Here is an 18,123-nt window from a genome sequence, read left to right on the forward strand (position 1 = left end):
CAATGGGCGTGTGTGCTCAGGGTGAGGCTTTTAAACTCCTAGTCAGGCCATACCTGAAATCTCTTTCTCAAGCCAAAACAACTAATGAGAGGTGCTTCAAACCAAGGGGACAGCCCCATTTGTGCCACTGGCACAGCTGCTTTGCCAGTTTGGGGTATATGTAAGGTCACACTCCTTTTAAAAGCATGTTGAATGACTGACACCTGCCATGGTATCTTGTGAGCATGACCATTTTCTCCCGTGAAAATTCTGAGACAAGAACTAATGAGTTAGCTCAAGGGCCAAGCTCATGAGCTCTGCAAGAACAGATGGTGGTGCTGAATGTCCATGACTCTGGCCCCTGCCTCAGGTTGAGAGAATCTTGCGGGTAGAGAGCATGCCCATTTGGGATGATCAGATGTGAATGGAGCCAAGATTCACTCCTCACTGGGCACTGCTCCATGCCAACCTGGCACTGGAAGGGCTGGGGTGGGGTGAGCGCCACCAAGACAAATCCTCTGCAGCCCTGGGAGAGCCACTTTGTCCTTGGGAGCCTGCGGAGGGAGGTGCCAGCCAGGGGATTCAGTTCTCAACTGGTTCCTGGGGGAGTCTCTCAGTTTTCCCTACTAAGCCCCATGTAGTCACTCTTCTCTAGCTTCCTGCTCCCTAATTAGTCCTTAGATCACCAATTAGTCTGAGTGTAGGGGGGGGGGGGAGGATTTCTTTTCAGAAATCTTTCCATCTTTCACATTAGTACCCAGACCTGATAAAAACCTCGCCAGGCTGTTTAGCTTATGAAAAACCGGTTCTTCCTTCCCTAAGGCTTGGGGAGCTGTCTTCAAGTCTAGGGAGCATGGGGAGAAACAATGGTATTTCATTCTTTGAGCAAGGGATTGAGTTTCACATTAAATCAGCCTTATCCTGAATTCCCTACTGGAATCTGTGCTGTCCAGGAGGGTCAGGCTCTGAGCTCTGCTCTGGTTCTATGTATGAGGATAAAGAAAGATCCAGCTGGGAGGCTCCTTCCTTCCTGTGGTTGCTAGTCGTCAGGGCAGGAAGCTCTGGAGATGTGACCTTCTTGGAGGAGCAGTTGTCCTGCCATGGCTGGGTGCTGGGCAACTGCATCACCACTGTGCCTTGGTGGCCCCATCAGCAAAGAACAATGCCCTCACGGCACTGAGACAGATTCCTCGGTGCAAGGGTTTCAGAAAAAGTCTTGCTCCCTCACTGCTCCCTCTACTAGCCTGAGCTGGCTTGGCTCCTGGGCACTGTGGACCCCAGTGCTTTATTCCTCCCCCACCTCAGGCAGCAGCAGCTGCAGAGTTGTCTGGCTCTTTTATTTTAGTTCATGCTCAGGCACACACGCAGGCTCATGAATGCACTCACACTGATATGGACCTACATGCTCAGAAGCATACACATGTACACACAACGGGGTGAGTTCTCATGCATGCACAGTCACACACATGTATATACAATGTACACACAGGTGCACACATATACTCACAGTGATATGGGCACACACCTGCACACAGACACAAGTGCATATGCACACACATGGCCTAGATTCACACATCCACAAACATACATGCTGATGCACACCGACTCACACATATGTGCACACTCACACCAGTTCATATGGTGAAACTGAGAGTTACTGTGTCATGCATTGCTTATAGTTTAAAGTTTTCTCTTTTAGAAGGTGAATATTTGCATGAAAGGGTCACAGTGTAAGCAGTTATTAGTTACTTTGCTTCTTAGTTTATATGGGAACCTGACAGATTTTATTATTTTTAAAATTATTTATTTATTTATTTTAAACAATATTTTCTTCCTCCCATCCTTTCAGGTTGAGTCCCCATAGAATTTCCTTCTCCAAGGCACCCGTGCACCATCACCACAGTCCCCTGTGCTCCTTCCTCCCTCCCTCTGATCCCTCTCCCTCCTCCTGCCCATAGGATGTCTCTGATTTGTAATTGTCTGTTTTTGCTTTGTTGTGTTTTGTACTGTTATTATTTTTTTTACACTGATGTCTTATTGGGTTCCCCTATATTCCTGTTATAAGTGAGACCATCCGATATTTTTCTTTTTCCTTCTGGCTTATTTCACTGAGCATAATTCCTTCTAGCTCCATCCACGTGGCTGCGAATGGCATGAGTTTATCTTTTTTGATTGCTGAATAATATTCCATTGTGTATATATGCCACATCTTCTTGATCCAGTCATCTATTTTGGGGCATTTGGGTTGTTTCCAGGTTTTACCTATTGTAAATAGTGCTGCAATAAACATAGGGGTGCAGGTGTTCTTTTGAATCAATGTGCTTGTGTCCTTTGGGTAGATCCCTAGTAGTGGAATTGCTGGGTTGTATGGTAGGTCCATTTTTAGTAGACTGAGGAACCTCCAGACAGCTTTCCATAGTGGTTGGACCAGTTCGCACTCCCACCAGCAATGTAGGAGAGTTCCTTTCTCACCACATCCTCGCCGACATTTGTTGTTGCTTGTTTTTTTGATTTGTGCCATTCTTACTGGTGTTATTTTTTTAAAAGATTTATTTATTTATGCATACAAGAGCTGGGGTACTGGCCAGAGATGCAGGGGGTGAGAGGATTCACCAGAGACAGAGTGGGGAACGAAACAGGTGGACTGACTGAAATACACTGCTGAGGGGAGCAGCAGGCACGAGACGGGAGAGGCTGGATTTCTCTCTGGCTGGCCGGGGATCGAACTCATGCTGCAGAGGCTGTGGATTGCTTCATAGTGTGCTGCTTAACCCCTTGCACCCCCAGGGAGGCCCCTGACAGTAGATTTTGATAAGGGGAGGAGAGACAACCTTGAGTCTGAGATTATGGAAGAGGAATTGCCCTGGAGGCACAATTTTCCAGGTATCCTCTCCATCAATGGGCATAGCTAAACCAGAGATGGACTTCTTCAGAGGTGAAGCCCCCCAGAACCCTCACACTGAGTTTGGGGGTACGACCAAGGGCCTTTGGTCTAAGTCCCTTATCTTACAGAGGAGGAAACTCAAGTTCATTGAGGTTAATCAAGCCTCATTGATTGTAATTCCAAAATATATCTCAATCTGCCTACTTCCCTCACCTGTCACCACTAAAATTCCAGGGAAAGACCCTAAATATTTAGGTTGGGTGTCCCCTCCTTGGACCAGTGTCTGCAGTCAAGGGGATAAACTCTGATGGACAAAGGCTGGTCAAGGGCCCGCTCCAGTGCTAAGGGTGTGATGCCCATCCCTTTACCCCTCTAGTAAAGGGAAGGGCTGTCTGCCAAGTCAGCAGAGCTGTCACCAGGAGACAGAGGCCAGAGAACGGGAGGGCAGACAAATGACAGCTGAGTGTCACGACTGTGTCTCAGCGATAGTGCAGTCAGTCTTGGGGGACAGGGTGGGGGAGCTGGTAGGGAGGCAAGTTCCCAGTGTGAACATGTGCTTTGGGAGAGAAAAGATGAAATGGAGACAAAATAAAAGGAGTAAAAACAGTGATCTTTTGCTTAGGCTATTTAGAAGTGTTACAGTTTAGGAGTTTTTAACTCTAGTTATTTAGAAACTTGGGGACATTTTGATTTTGGGGTATGTTACAAATGGACTGGAGACTTGAGTAAGTTTAGGAAACCATCTTTTTTTTTTCCTTTTCCAAATTTTAGATCTGGGTGAGGTGGATGTTATTCCTGAATCTTTTGTAACATTTATACTGACCTGCAGTGGTGGATTTACTTTTTCACAAGAATAAGCTATCTCAGAGGCAATCAAAAGCCCAAGTGTTTCCTCACAAAATCTATTTCCTCTGTATTTGTGCCTCAGCTGAGGAACAATAGAGACCATCAGCACAACTCTGTAACATCCATTTCCAGTCCTTTATTTACACCTTTACTTACTTATTACTATTATTATTTCAGAGATTTTTTTTCCTGATCCTAAAGTGGACACAAATGATATATTGCTATGAAAGTTTGTCTTACTACTAAAACTTTATCAGTTTCTCAATTGGGGTGTCATTCTTTATAAAATAGAAAATTTTCAAAATTCAAGTTTGAAAACTCTGACCTTAAGTCAGAGATAAAGGAAGTGCCTGTCCCTCTTCTGCCTTCTTTTTTTTTTTTTAAAGATTTATTTATTTATACATGCACTAGGTACAGTCAGAAGCGCAGGAGGGTGAGAGAATTCACTAGAGACAAAGCGGGGAACAGAACAGGCAGACCGACGAAATACACTGCTGAGGGGAGCAGCAGGCGCGGTAGGAGAGGTCTGCGCGCCATGTGGCACCCTCGCCGGTGGCCGGGGATCGAACCAGCGCTGCAGAAGCTGCGGGCAGCTTCGCAGCCCAGCGTTCAACTGCTGCGCCACCAGGGAGGCCCCTCTTCTGCCTTCTTGAGGCCCCTCCCATGGCCCGTCCCTCTTCCCGCCACACTTTCACGCACTTCTCTGCTTGACCCAGGACACTGCATTTCATGTTTAGAGCTTGGAGTCCAGTTTGCACTCCCACAACCACTATGGAGAGCTGTGTGGAGATTTCTGGACCTACTAAACATAGAGCTTCCATATGACCCAGCAATTCCACTCCTAGGTATTTACCCAAAGGACACAGAAACATCAATTCCAAAGAGCACCTGCACCCCTGTGTTTATAGCAGCACTGTTTACAATAGCTAAGCTTTGGAAACAACCCAAATGCCCAAAAATAGATGACTGGATCAAGAAGATGTGGTACATATACACCATGGAATATTACTCAGCATTCAAAAAAGATAAACACATGCAATTTGCAGCAACATGGATGGCGCTGGATCATGCTCAGCGAAATAAGCCAGAAAGAAAAAGAAAAATACCGGATGGTCTCACTCATAGCAGGAATCTAGAAAACTTAAATAAGGGACTAGGAAAATGAATAACTATAAGAAAGTGAAAATCAAAATCAACAAACAACTATGAACCAGAGACACTCTATTGGGGGTAGGGGGTGGGAGGGGAGGGATTGGGGTCAAAATAAGGGGGTTGCAATTGTATTGGGAATATAAAAATAAAATTTATTATAAAAAAATGGAGGAGAAAAAGTATGTTAGTTATGAGAGGAAGAAAGCCAAGTTCACAACTGATCCATTGTTATCTTTTCTTACCAAACAGAGCCTTTGTCTTTATACCAGGGCCTCCAGGGTAGTCCATTTTTCTTTTTTTTTTTTTTTTTTTAAAGGGATTAGTTGCCAATTTTATTTTATTTTAAGATTTATTTATTTATTTATACATGCACGGGTACAGTCAGAAGCGCGGGAGGGTGAGAGAATTCACCAGAGCCAGAGCAGGGAGCAGAGCAGGCAGAAGGACCGAAGCACACTGCTGAGTGGAGCAGTGGGCGGCAGGAGAGGTCTGCGCGCCATGTGGGACCTTCCTCTGGTGGCCGGGGAGCAGCCGGGGATCGAACCGGCGCTGCAGAGGCTGCGGGCAGCTTCGCAACCCAGCGCTCAACCACTGCGCCACCAGGGAGGCCCCATTTTTTCTTTTTAAACCATTTTATTTTTATGTAGAAGAACTGGTATGCACAACAGAGGTGTGGGTGGTGAGAGGATTCACCAGAGACAGAGTGGGGAACAGAACAGGCAAAAAAAAAAAAAAAAATAGAGCTTGGAGTCCAAAGGGCCCAGATGCAAATCCCAGGTTTACCTCAGCTTCCTCATCTGTAAAATGAGAATAATCAGAGTGCCTACTTCATAGGGTGATTGTGTAATTTTGGGATATTTACTTAACCTCACACAGTTTGCTCACCTGTAAAATAAGGCCAACAATAGTATTTAAGAAGGAGGTGAGGCAAACAATGTGTTTACACAATACCTGGAAATTTGTAATTTTTTTTTTTTAAAATTCGTAATTTTCAGTGGTAGCTATCATATAATACTTGTCCTGCAGTAGACTCAAGCCATTCTAGAGAAACCAATTAGCCTTCTAAATATAATGTGAAACAAGGAAGATAATTTTTCAACTTTTGCTGAGAGCTCAACATAGCTTTCTATCATGTTCATTCAAATATTTTTGTAAGGTTCATTCTTATGACTGATTAATATTAAAAGATGTAGCAGATCAAGGTCTGTACTAGAAAGTAAAGTCCTGCTATAATGTCATAGTGGAATAGCTGTGACAGAGATTGACTAGCAAGCCTTAAATATTTATCATCTGGTCCTTCAAGATAAAATTTGCTGGCAACAATGCTGATCACACCTACCTCCTTTCCACTGAGCTGCCTTTTGCCAATCTTACATATTTATCAGAATACCACATGAAGTCGAGAATGCCAGAGCTTGGTCAAACCAAGAATCTACTGCAAAGCATTATCCGTTTTGTCCTCACTGACTGGAGAAACCTTATCATCAGCTCCTGAGCATTTTCTCTCGTTGAACTTGGACAGTACCTGCATGTAGTCAAACCATTGTGAGAACTAAAACTATAAGTGCACAGAAGAGTTTCGAGCATACTCAAAACTGGGCCTTTGGCATTCTTTCAGTTAGGTTCTTTTGCCTTGGATGAAGGTCTGGTGTGCTTTGGCAGCTTTGCAAGCCTGTTCAAATAAATGATTTAAGTATCTTCATTGTCTTCTTACTAGTTAAAGGAAACGATTGCAGTGCTGCTTCTTTCCTTCAGCTTCACTTTTTAAAATGTGCTTAGTGTCTGAGAAAAGCAAGCTGTGAGATACAGCTCTCCTAAAGCCCACTGTGTCTGATTTGAGGATTAGAGCAAAGAAAGGGTGGGGAAGGGTGGCTGTTTCCAAACATGCACTGTAGAACTGAGCCCAGCCACATTCCTGGCACTTTCCCAGCTGTCGGGGTTTCCAAGCAGAGGGAACCACCTGCCTCAACTCTGCAGTGACAATCTGCTGGGGCCTCTTGTAGTTCAGGAACTGCAGGGGAGGTGCTAAAGACAGTGTAGGCAGTCAGTGTTCCTGGAGCTTGGGTATGCCAGGGTCAGTCGACTCTGGCAGTGGAATACAGCTCAACTTTTGGCTGGAGAAGCCTAACTGGGTAGGGTGCCACAAGGTTATCCCTAAGTTATTAGATTGAGTCACAGGAAATTGACAGTATTTGGCCATTCTGATCTTCAAAAATAGCAGTTTCGTGTAAAGTTCAGCCTAAATTTTCAGTAAGTGGAAAGGCAAGAAATTGAAGACCAATGAATCTTGTCTGCAACAGGCTTATATCCATCCATTGGAAGCAGAATGTTTTCTAGAACATTAGTCATTTTTATTCTTGTCTAAGGTTCTGTTATGAATTGTGTCTCCTCCAAAAAGGTATGCTGAAGTCCTAATCCCCCACTACTTCATATGATCTTATAAAGATTACCTCTTTATAGAGGTAATCAAATTAAATTGAGGTTATTATGTGAGCCCTACCAACGGCTGGTGTCCTTACAAAAAAGGGACATTTGGACAGAGACAGATATGGATGAAGACAATGTGAAGACAGACCAGAGAATGCCCTGTGCAGATAGAAGTCTGGAGAGACACATCTACAAGCCAAGGAACATGAGGCCACTGGAACAAGGAGAGAGGCACGGATATTCTCTTCCTTTGTACCTTTGGAGGAAGTGTGATACCTTGGTTTTGAACTTTTTGGTCTCCAGAACTGTGAGAGGATGAGTTCCTGTTGTTTTAAGTCACCCAGTGTGTGGAACTTTGTTAAGGAGGTCCTAATTTTCTGGTCTGAATATGTCTCCCTCAAATTCCTATGTTGAAACCCCAATGCCCAATGTGATGATTTTAGTAGGTGGGGGCTCTGGGAAGTGCTAAAATAAAGAAGGGTTACTTTCCTGAGTGGGATGAGTACCCTTCTAAAAGAGGATCCAGAAAGATCTCTAGACCCTTCCCCTAGGTAAGTATCCAGTGAGAAGGTATTGGCTGACCCAGGAAGAGTGCCCTCACCAGAGGGCAACCATGCTGGTGCCTTGATCTTGAACTTTGCAGGCTCTAGAACTGTGAGCAATAAATTTCTTTGTCTATAGACAACAGAACAACAATACAGAACAACAATACTCAAGCTGTTGAATGGATTAAGACACCTAGGAATGTATTTAGGCTCCTTGTAGTGATGATAAACTATGCTTCTAAGACACAAGAGCCCAGCATATGTCAGAAATACTACACCTAGAGTCCAAGACTACATATTTGAAGTATACATTTCTATAGGAACTAGTTGTGTTTCCTACTATAGCCAAAAACATTTGTTTTGATACAACAAAGCTAACTTTATAATTTATAGTGCATGTGTACATACACACACACCCCACACACACTCATATTTATTCCTTCCTTTTCTTTTCTAGCATTTTCAAGTTTGTGGTTTCAATATGAATTTTACTATGGTCTGCAATGGGGCAGATATAACACTTGTGCCAGTTTGAGTCTATTCAAATTTTAGGCGAACCAGAGAATTATCCAAAGGAGACAGAAAGAATTGCTGAGACTCTTGCAGGGAGTGTTTCTGTATTAAAAAGCTTCTATGGTAGAAACAGAACTCCTGGGGTTGTACCAGGTTAGCTGGAGAAGGTCAGTTTTAGCAGGATTCTCCTGATGGGGGACTCAACAGTGGTGGGGGAGCAGGCCCGGGATGATAGCTTATTCTGGAGGAGAGTCTTTCGCAGATTGGTGTGGAATTCACCAGGAGCTCTTTTATGTCAAACTTTTGTTAGGGTCCAGCTTTACAAATAAACCTAAACAAACAAAATAATAGAATATGATTATAAGTCAGTCAATCTGATGGGACTCATCTACATAGAAATACATATACAAAGAAAGGCATTTAGAGCATTTAGTTTCATATTTTTAACCATCTCATCTGCCCTCATTTTTCAGCCAACTTAGGGGTCAACTTTTCATATCACGATACCATAACACAGGGTCTTCTACCACTTGGGCATTTCATGATTCATTACTACTTCCATGAGAGAGTGTCAGAGGTGAAAAGAAGTAAAAGTAAAACTGAGCCAACCTTTATGATACTGAAAGGTTTAGTGAGACAAAAGTATAAATCACAACCTGGAGTGGAGTTTTTAAGTTGACTATAGGTTCAAATTATTCATCATCTTCCTCCTGCTTCTTTCATCTATCATTCCTAAAAAGAGCTGATACTTAGAGGAAAAATGAATTTCTTAAGAAAGATACATAAAGCATTAACCATAAAGGAAAACATTTAATAAATATGACATTAACATGAAAAATTCTGTTCATAAAAGATACCTTAAAGCAACTAAAAGACAACTTATATACCAGAAGGAGTTATAGTATGTTGTGTAGCACTCCTACACCAGAAGGAGTGTAGCATGTCTGGCCAACCAATTGTTAATTTATTAAACAATATTAAGTTTAATAAATAATATATTAAAGGACTCCTATTAATCAGTTAAAAAAAGAAAAAAGGGTTGAACTAATAGGAATTTCAGAGTGGGAAACAAATATGATCAATAGATGTTTGAAGAGCTGCTCAACTGCATAGGAGGCCAGGAAAATGTAAATCAAGATCACACTGAAATACCATCATATAACCACGTGACTGGAAGAAAATCAAGAAGACCGACCTTACTAATTGCTAGGGAAGATGAGGGTTCAACAAACTTTCATAGATCATACGTGGGAATATAATTTGGTACAGCTGTAGCTTCCCCTGTAAAATTGAGCACTGTTATACCCTACAACCCAGAAATCCTACTCCTAATTATATGCTAAGTTTTTGTCCCTATACATCCTAGGAGACACAAACAAGAATGTCTGGTGTTGGATGTTGAACATTTGGTGGTGGGTGTGGTGTGACATACACAGTTGCTGAGGTGAGAAATTGTACACCTGAAACCAAACAGTGTAGAAGACTAATGTCACATCAACTGAAAAAAAAAAAATTAGAGTCGCCCTAGTCAATACAGTCAGGCCTACCATCAGAAGAGGAGCTAAGTCGTGCTGCAGTCACTATGGACTATTGTGCAGCAGTACATGGGCGAACACAGTCAACAACATGAGTGATCTCGGTAACATGAAGCTGAATGAAAAAAAAAATCAAGACCCAGAGGAGCACATACAGCACGATCTCTATTCTACAAAGTTCAAAACAAATACTAACAATCTAGACCTTAGGTACACATATATTCTTGATAAATCTTAAAAAAAAAAAAGTACAAAGGGATGTAAACCTCTGAGGGTTACCTGTGGGGGAAAGCACTGCCGTGAGATGGGGGAAAGTAATTGCATAGGGATATATTACTAAGATTCTGGTTCTTGTCTGATGGTAGCATTCAGGGTCATTATTATTACATTAAAAGAAGTAAATACATTAGTGAATGAATAATAAAAGATTATTATTCATGTATCATAATTACTATGGGTCCAACATCAGGGATTATGATTAACTTAAACCTGTAAGAATAAAAGCATATGAAAACTACTGGACACCTCAGTTGACTCATCTCATTCTGAAGCTGAGGCTTCAAGGGCCCCTCCCTGGCAAAGGCCTGTGACAGTGGGGTTTGTGTATGCAGTGCTTCTGTCCAGTAAATTACCTAGTGATCTCAGAAGGAAGGGACCTGCCTCTTCATGACAGCAGGAATGTGTTGTGATTTTTCTCATCGAAAACATTCACTTTTGCACCCAATCTTGCATTCTTCTCTTAGATCTTTTAAAGTCTATAAGTTTCAGCCCCATGAAACCCAGCTCCTCTACTGGGAATGGACTCACATAATTACACTTTCACAAAGGTTTGCAGGGCACACAGTAGGCTCTTGCTCCCAACCTACATGGTCCCCTTCCCAGAGAGGATGCTGATGTGTGTGATTTTCCAGAATCAGTCTACCTAATACAAGTATATACAGATATTTCCCCCTCCCCTCCATTAATTAGTTCTTATTTTGAAATAATTTCAAGCTTATAGAAAAATTATGAGACAAGTACAAAGTACAGAGAACTGCTTTCCTCCTGAGCCATGGAGAGCAACCTACCCAACGTGAGCAAAGTGACAATATACCAAGTTACTCATTACAGCATTGTCTCTGCATGTTGCTATTGATAGGTCACTTTCTTGCGTTGGACTTGCAGCCACCACTCCTGGGGGCCTCCCCAAGGCCTACCATGCCTCTCCCTAATGTCTTTTAGAACTAATCATTTAGGAAGGAAGAGGTGAAAGGAAAAGTGGATGGGGAGGAACCTCTCTACTCTTTCTACACTAGTGGTAAAACATTACATTCACTGTCCTCCATCTTGTATTCTTCACTTGATAAATGTTAACGGAGCACCATATTATGTATAAAATATATGGTGTCATATTGCTAAGGAACAATCTAGTTTATTGATGAACTGTAGTGCCTTTAACAATTCAGTCTCCTATCGATGGGTATGTTTTGCCAATCTTTTGGAATTCCAAGTAAGGATTGTATGAATAACACAGTTACTGAGATCCCAGAACAAGCCTATACATTATCCTTTTATACACATATTAGTACACTCGTTGGATAAAATCTGGGAAATGGGTCAAAGGGCATGACTTTAATTTTGGCAAATAGCTCTTCATTAACAATATGTCAGAAAACCTTTAATTGGCTCTTTGCATGACAGGGAATTAAGAAATTCTGGGCATCTGTGAGTTAAAAAAATCAATGCCGACTCCCCCCCACCAACCAAAAAGAGAAAGTGACAGGTTCTTACTTGTTGCCTCTATGTATAGGGTCTTCCCATCAACACTTTGAACATTACAGGATAGAAATGCTTTCCTTCCTTCAAGTTTATCAAGTTGGCTATTGAGCACAACAACAGAACAAAGAGGGATAGCTCTGTGAAAGAAAAAAAAAACATTTTATTGAATTTATGTAACATTGAAAGATAATCAAGTGGGAGCCCCTTCAAGGGGCCAACACTAGTAGCTACTTACACCCTATTCTTCCCAAGACCCACTATTCTCCGATGTTGTTTCATCTGAAGGTCCTGTGAAAAATCTGAAGAGCTGAAATCATTTAAAGAAATGCAACAGGACCAGGCAGGTCTTCATTATCTGCCCTCATTTTCTCTGTCATAATCTAAATTTCTTACCCAATCCTCTCTAGATTAACTGTCAATAGAAAGATACCTAATAACAAAAAATTGCTAGTGACAACTTAATGTGCTAAACCAGCGCTATCCAACAGAACTTTGCATGATGGGAGACACGTCCCTTCTCCAAGCTGTCCAATACAGTAGCCACAGGTGCCTAGTGAGCACTCAAATGTGACTGATGAGAAGCTGAATCTTTAAATCTATTTAATTTTAATTAATTTATATTTAAATTTAAATAGCTACATGTGTCTAATGGCACATGGGAATGCTGGCGATAGGCTATCATAATGAAAATGATATCCCTTTGAAAGTGAAACTGTGGTTGGCAGACACAAGATTGTTCTGTGCTCTTCTACTACCACCTTGTGGAGAAAGGAACAACTCCAGGTGCAGAGGGAGTTTTCACTGTGATTACCCCTCTGCCCAGTGTTTGCTCCTATTAGCTTTACCTGAACCTCTACATGGAATAACCAAGGTTTGCCTTTATTACTCTAAACATTTCTATATATCATCTTTTCTATCATGTTATCTGATTAGCATGCTATCTCAAGTCCCTGAAGGTCTAAATTTGTTATTTATTGTTTCCATTGATTTTCACTTATGGTCATTTATTTTCTTATGTATTTGAAGAGGATCTAGTTGTTCTGAAGGAAAAAATGTCCTTCAGAATTCCTTGTCTGTCATGTTGCATGAAATCTGATTTAGTGTTTCCCAACCAAGATGCCATGAACGGGTTATAGAAATCCTGAGAAACTGATCTTTTCAGCTAGCTACCACTAATCATTAGCTGCTTTGTCTATTTATCTTAATGTGATGATAAGCACAAGAAAATAAACCAAGTGTGACATTTGGATCAGAGGACTAGAGAGTATTTGAGATGATTAAGGAGCAATCTTGCTTCTTAGAAGCAGGAGAGTGGAACAAGATACCAGATGATTAATTGACATGACAAATTATCTTCAATTAAAATTTAATCCCAGGCTGTTACCTCTAGTATCTTGAAGGGTCATCAATTGATTGGATTACATTTTTGGTTCTAACCCTGACTGTCTTCTCTTTATTCATGTGATTTCATCTAAAACTTGTCTTTAATAATTTTTCTAATTGTGGGTAACACATGAACAGCAATATAAACGATTTATGTGGATGGCTTGTTAGATGGGACAAGGACAAAGCATAGGACCTGGCTGGTAACAAGACACAAAATACTTGTTGCTAAATTATAATCTAAAAACTCCACTGAGCTTGTTTTCAAATGAACCTTTATTTTTTTGAGAAGGGAGGGTTGTATTGCATTCTTCAGCTTTATCCAAACATAAAAAATAGTTTTTAAAAACAAGGAAAATATTTAAATTTAACTTTTAACATATTTTAGCATATTAAAAAAGCCATTTCTAGGATCTAATTTTATCATCATAAATAATATAAAATACTAGCTATATGTAAAAATGACAATTTTTCCCAAACTAATCTTTAAAGTCAATGAAATTGCTACTAAAATCACATTTTGTTTTGGGTAGATTTTTTTGACAAATTTGTGATAACTTTCACTTGGCTCATCCAACAAATAGAGTGGTGGGTTGATGACATCTAGGATTTTATTAACAGAGGTACAATGAGTCTGTGCAGGGGGTGAAAAATCTAAAGCACAACCAAGAATAAAAGGAACGTAATGAAGGCCATATGTGAAAAGCCCACAGTACACATCACATACAATGATGGAAGACTAAAAGCTTTTCCTTTAAAATCAGGAACAAGATAAGGGAGGTCCACTTTTGCCACTTTGCTTGAACACAGTACTGAAAGTTCTAGCTGGAGAAGTTAGGTAAGAAAAAGAAAAAGGCACCCAAATTGGAAAGAAAGAGGTGTTCACTGATGACAAGATCTTCTATGTAGAAAACCCCAAAAGATTCCACTGTTAAAATAAGCAAATTCAGTAAAGTTGCAGGATATAAAATTAAAAGACAAAAAAAAAAATTGACTGAATTTCTATATACTAAAAATGAACAATCTGAAATGGAAAATAAGAATTTCATTTAAAATAGTATCAAAATGAATAAAATACTTGGGACTAAATGTTACCAAGGAAGCAAAAGACTTATATACTGAAAACTACAAAACAGTGCTAAAAAAAGTTAAAGAAGACACAAATAAATGAAAAGAGGTCCTATGTTCAAAGATTGAAAGACTTAATATTGTTAAGATGTCAATATTACTAAAAGCAATTTATGGACTGAATGCAATTACTATTAAAATCCCAATGGCACTTTTTTTCAGAAATAGAAAAACCCACCCTAAAATTCATGCATCTCAAAGGACTGTGAATAGCCAAAACAATATTGAAAAACAAACAAACCAACCAACCACTGGAGTTTCATACATGCTGATTTCAAAAACATATTACAAAGCTGTAGTAATCCAAACAGACATATAGCCCAATGGAAAAGAATAGATAAGTTTGGAAATAAACCCTCTTATACATTGTGAAATGATTCTCTAAAAGGGTTCAAAGACACTCATTGGGGAAAGACAGTCCCTTCAACAAATGGTGTTGAGAAAGTGGGATACCCATGTGCAAAAGAATGAAGCTGGATATATATATATATTTATTTATTTATTTTTATACAGGAGCTGGGATACAGGCCAGAGGCGTGGGAGGGTGAGAGGATTCACCAGAGACAGAGCAAGGAGCAAAACAGGCAGACGACTGAAATACAATGCTGAGGGGAGCAGCGGACATGACAGGTGAGGTCTGCTGCACCATGAGGGATACTTGCCAGCCGGCTGGGATGGAACCGGCACTGTAGAGGCTATGGACAGCTTCACAGCATGGCGCTCAACCCACCACACCACGGGGGAAGGCCCTGGATATATTTTTTTAAAGATTTATTTATTTATACATACAAGAACTGGAGTACAGGCCAGAGCCATGGGGAACAGAACAGGCGGATTGACTGAAATATACTGCTGAGGGGAGCAGCGGGCAAGACAGGAAAGGTCTGCTGCGCCATGTGGGTCACCTCCCCGGCTGGGGTTGGAACTCATGCTGCTGTGGATAGCTTCACAGTACTGCGCCTTAACCCCTTGTGCCACGAGGGAGGCCCCTGAAGCTGTGTATTTACCCTATATCATAAATAAAATTTACTGAAGATGAATTAAACATAAAACTAAAAACTCCTAGAAGAAAATAATGAGGAAAAGCTTTATGACACTTGGACATGATGCCAAAGGCAGAGGCAACAGAAGGAAATATTGATAAATGTGATTACATCACACTTAACATCAAAGTACACCATGAACAGTGAACAAAAACCAAACTACAGAATGGGAGAAAATATTTGTAACTCATATATCTGATAAGGTGTTAATATCTAGAATATACAAAGAACTCCAACAACTCAAAAACAACTAAGCAAAAAAGAAAACAATAAAGTAGATGAAGTACTTGAGTAGGCATTTCTCTAAAGGTGATGTACAAATGGCCAATGAGAATATGAAAAGGTGTTCAACATCACTTATGATTAGAAAAATGTAAATCAAAGCACAATGAGGTATTATCTAACAGTCATTAGGATGGCTACTACAAAAAAAACCCAAAAACAAAAACCTCCCAAACACTAAAAGAACAAGTGTTGACAAAGATGTGGAAAACGGGAACCCTGATGCACTGTTGACTGGAATGTAAACTGGTGTAGCTATGGTGTAGAACAGTCTAGTGCATCCTCAAAGAATTTATAATTAAATTATGATACAATGCAGTAATTCTACTTCTAGATATACATAAAAAGGTACTGAAATTAAGAATTCAGAGATATTTGCACACCCATGTTCAGTGCAGCATTATTCACAATAGCCAAGAGGGAGAAGCAACCCAAATATGAATTGATGATCAATGGATAAATGAAATGCAGTATGTACTTCAACAGAATATTAATCAGCCTTAGAAAGGAAGGAAATCTTGGCACATGCTAAAACACAAATGAACCTTGATGACATCACACTAAGTAAGAAACAACAGTCATAAAAAGACACTTACACGAGGTATCTAAAGTAGTCAAATTCACAGAAACAGAAAGATGATGGCTGCCAGGGACTCCCCAGAGGAAATGAAGGGTCTTTGTTTAACTGGTACAGAGTTTCAGTTTTTCAAGATGAAAAAGTTCTGGAGCTCTGTTTCACAACAATGTGAACACTATTGAACTATACATTAAAAAAAGGTAAAGACTGTAAATTTTGTGTTGTGTCTTTTTGTACAACTAAGAAACACACCAAAAGCAACAACAAAAATAAGGCACCAAAAATATGAAATCTAAAATATCGGTATGAACGCATAACCTTATTAAACATCAATAACTTTTCAAACTGTGACAATGAAATGGCCCAGCACAAGGTCATCCTGTCTACCATGAGAACACATATTGAACAATCTAAGGTTTTTCAGGTCTTTAGCACTATTTTCCACTAAAAGGAATCAGGGATCTTTGTAGACTAACTATCCATGTCTTGGCACAGATGTGTCTTTTTTTTTTTTTTAATTAAAGATTTATTTTTATTTATACAAGAGTTGGGGTATAGGCCAGAGTCACGGGTGAGAGGATTCACCAGAGACAAAACGGGGAGCAGAACAGGCAGATGGACCGAAGGCACTGCTGAGGGGAGCCAGTGGGCGAGACAGGAGAGGTCTGCCTAGCCATGTGGGATTCTCCCTGGCTGGCTGGAGTCGAACTGGTGCTACGGAGGCTGCGGACGGCTTCACAGCGCAGTGCTCAACCTGCTGCGCCACCGGGGAAGCACCAGATGTGTCTTCTTGATACCAGTAGTGAAAGTAATGATAATAACAACACTAATGCTGTGATAATAATAATAAGCAGCTAACAATTCCTGACTTCTTGTTATTTGGCCAGGTACTGTTCAAGGAGCTTCTTTTGGATTAATTCATTTACCCCTCACAATCATCCCATTAGTTAGGTATTGTTATCATCATTTTAAAGATGAGAAAATTGAAGCAAGAAGTCTTCCACATATTATTAAAAGGGCTTGAGCATGAACTGATGGTAGGCCAAGACGTGAATAGCCCTAAAGAGACAATAACCAAAACAAAGAGAAACCTCACCGACTGGGAGAAAATTTTTGCACACAACACCAATGATAAAGGACTGATGACAAAAATCTACAAAGAGCTGATGAGACTCAACAAAAACAAAGAAAATAACCCAGTCAAAAAATGGGCGGAAGAGCTAAAAAGAAACTTCTCTGAAGAGGAAATGCAAATGGCCAATGAAAAAATGGCATATGAAAAAATGTTCAACATCACTTGCAATCAGGGAAATGCAAACCAAAACTATAATGAGATATCATCTCACTACAGTGAGAATGGTACATATTAAAAAAACTAGCAACAACAAATGTTGGCGAGGATGTGGAGAAAAAGGAACTCTCCTGCACTGCTGGTGGGAGTGCAAACTGGTCCAACCACTATGGAAAGCTGTGTGGAGATTCTTCAACCTACTAAAGATAGAGCTTCCATATGATCCAGCAATTCTACTCCTAGGTATTTACCCAAAGGACACAGAAACATCAACTCCAAAGAGCACCTGCACCCCTATGTTTATAGCAGCACTATTTACAATAGCTAAGCTTTGGAAACAACCCAAATGCCCAAAAATAGATGACTGGATCAAGAAGATGTGGTATATATACACAATGGAATATTACTCAGCAATCAAAAAGATAAACACATGCAATTTGCAGCAACATGGATGGAGCTGGAAGGGATCATGCTCAGCGAAATAAGCCAGAAAGAAAAAGAAAAATGCTGGATGGTCTCACTCATTGCAGGAATCTAGAAAACCTAAATAAGGGATCAGGAAAAAGAATAACTATAGGAAAGAAAAAATCAAAATCAACAAACAACTATGAACCAGAGACATACTATAGGAGGGGAGGTGGGGAAAGGAGAGATATGGGTCAAAATAAGGGGGTTGCAATTGGATGGGGAATATAAAAATAAAATAATAAAAGAAAAGACTGTTGCTTTTTATGTCCCACCCCCACCCCTGCAAGTGTGTAAGATGTAAGTGAACTGACT

General features: G+C 40.4%; 1 protein-coding gene across 1 annotated transcript in view; it reads right to left on the bottom strand.

Moving 5' to 3' along the window:
* Positions 1-8,231: 8,231 nt before the first annotated feature.
* Positions 8,232-18,123, bottom strand: part of THEM4 (thioesterase superfamily member 4) — a 33,817-nt gene continuing 23,925 nt past the window's right edge. The window contains exons 6-7 of the mRNA XM_054691553.1: positions 11,652-11,776; positions 8,232-8,677 (exon numbers count right to left, since the gene is read on the bottom strand). Of these exons, the coding sequence (XP_054547528.1) occupies positions 8,637-8,677; positions 11,652-11,776 (166 nt within the window). The 3' untranslated portion in view covers positions 8,232-8,636. The remainder of the gene's footprint in view (positions 8,678-11,651; positions 11,777-18,123) is intronic.

This window comes from Talpa occidentalis, unplaced genomic scaffold (genome assembly GCF_014898055.3).
Source record: "Talpa occidentalis isolate TD23 unplaced genomic scaffold, MPIMG_talOcc4v2.1 talOcc4.9, whole genome shotgun sequence".
Lineage (NCBI taxonomy): Eukaryota > Metazoa > Chordata > Mammalia > Eulipotyphla > Talpidae > Talpa > Talpa occidentalis.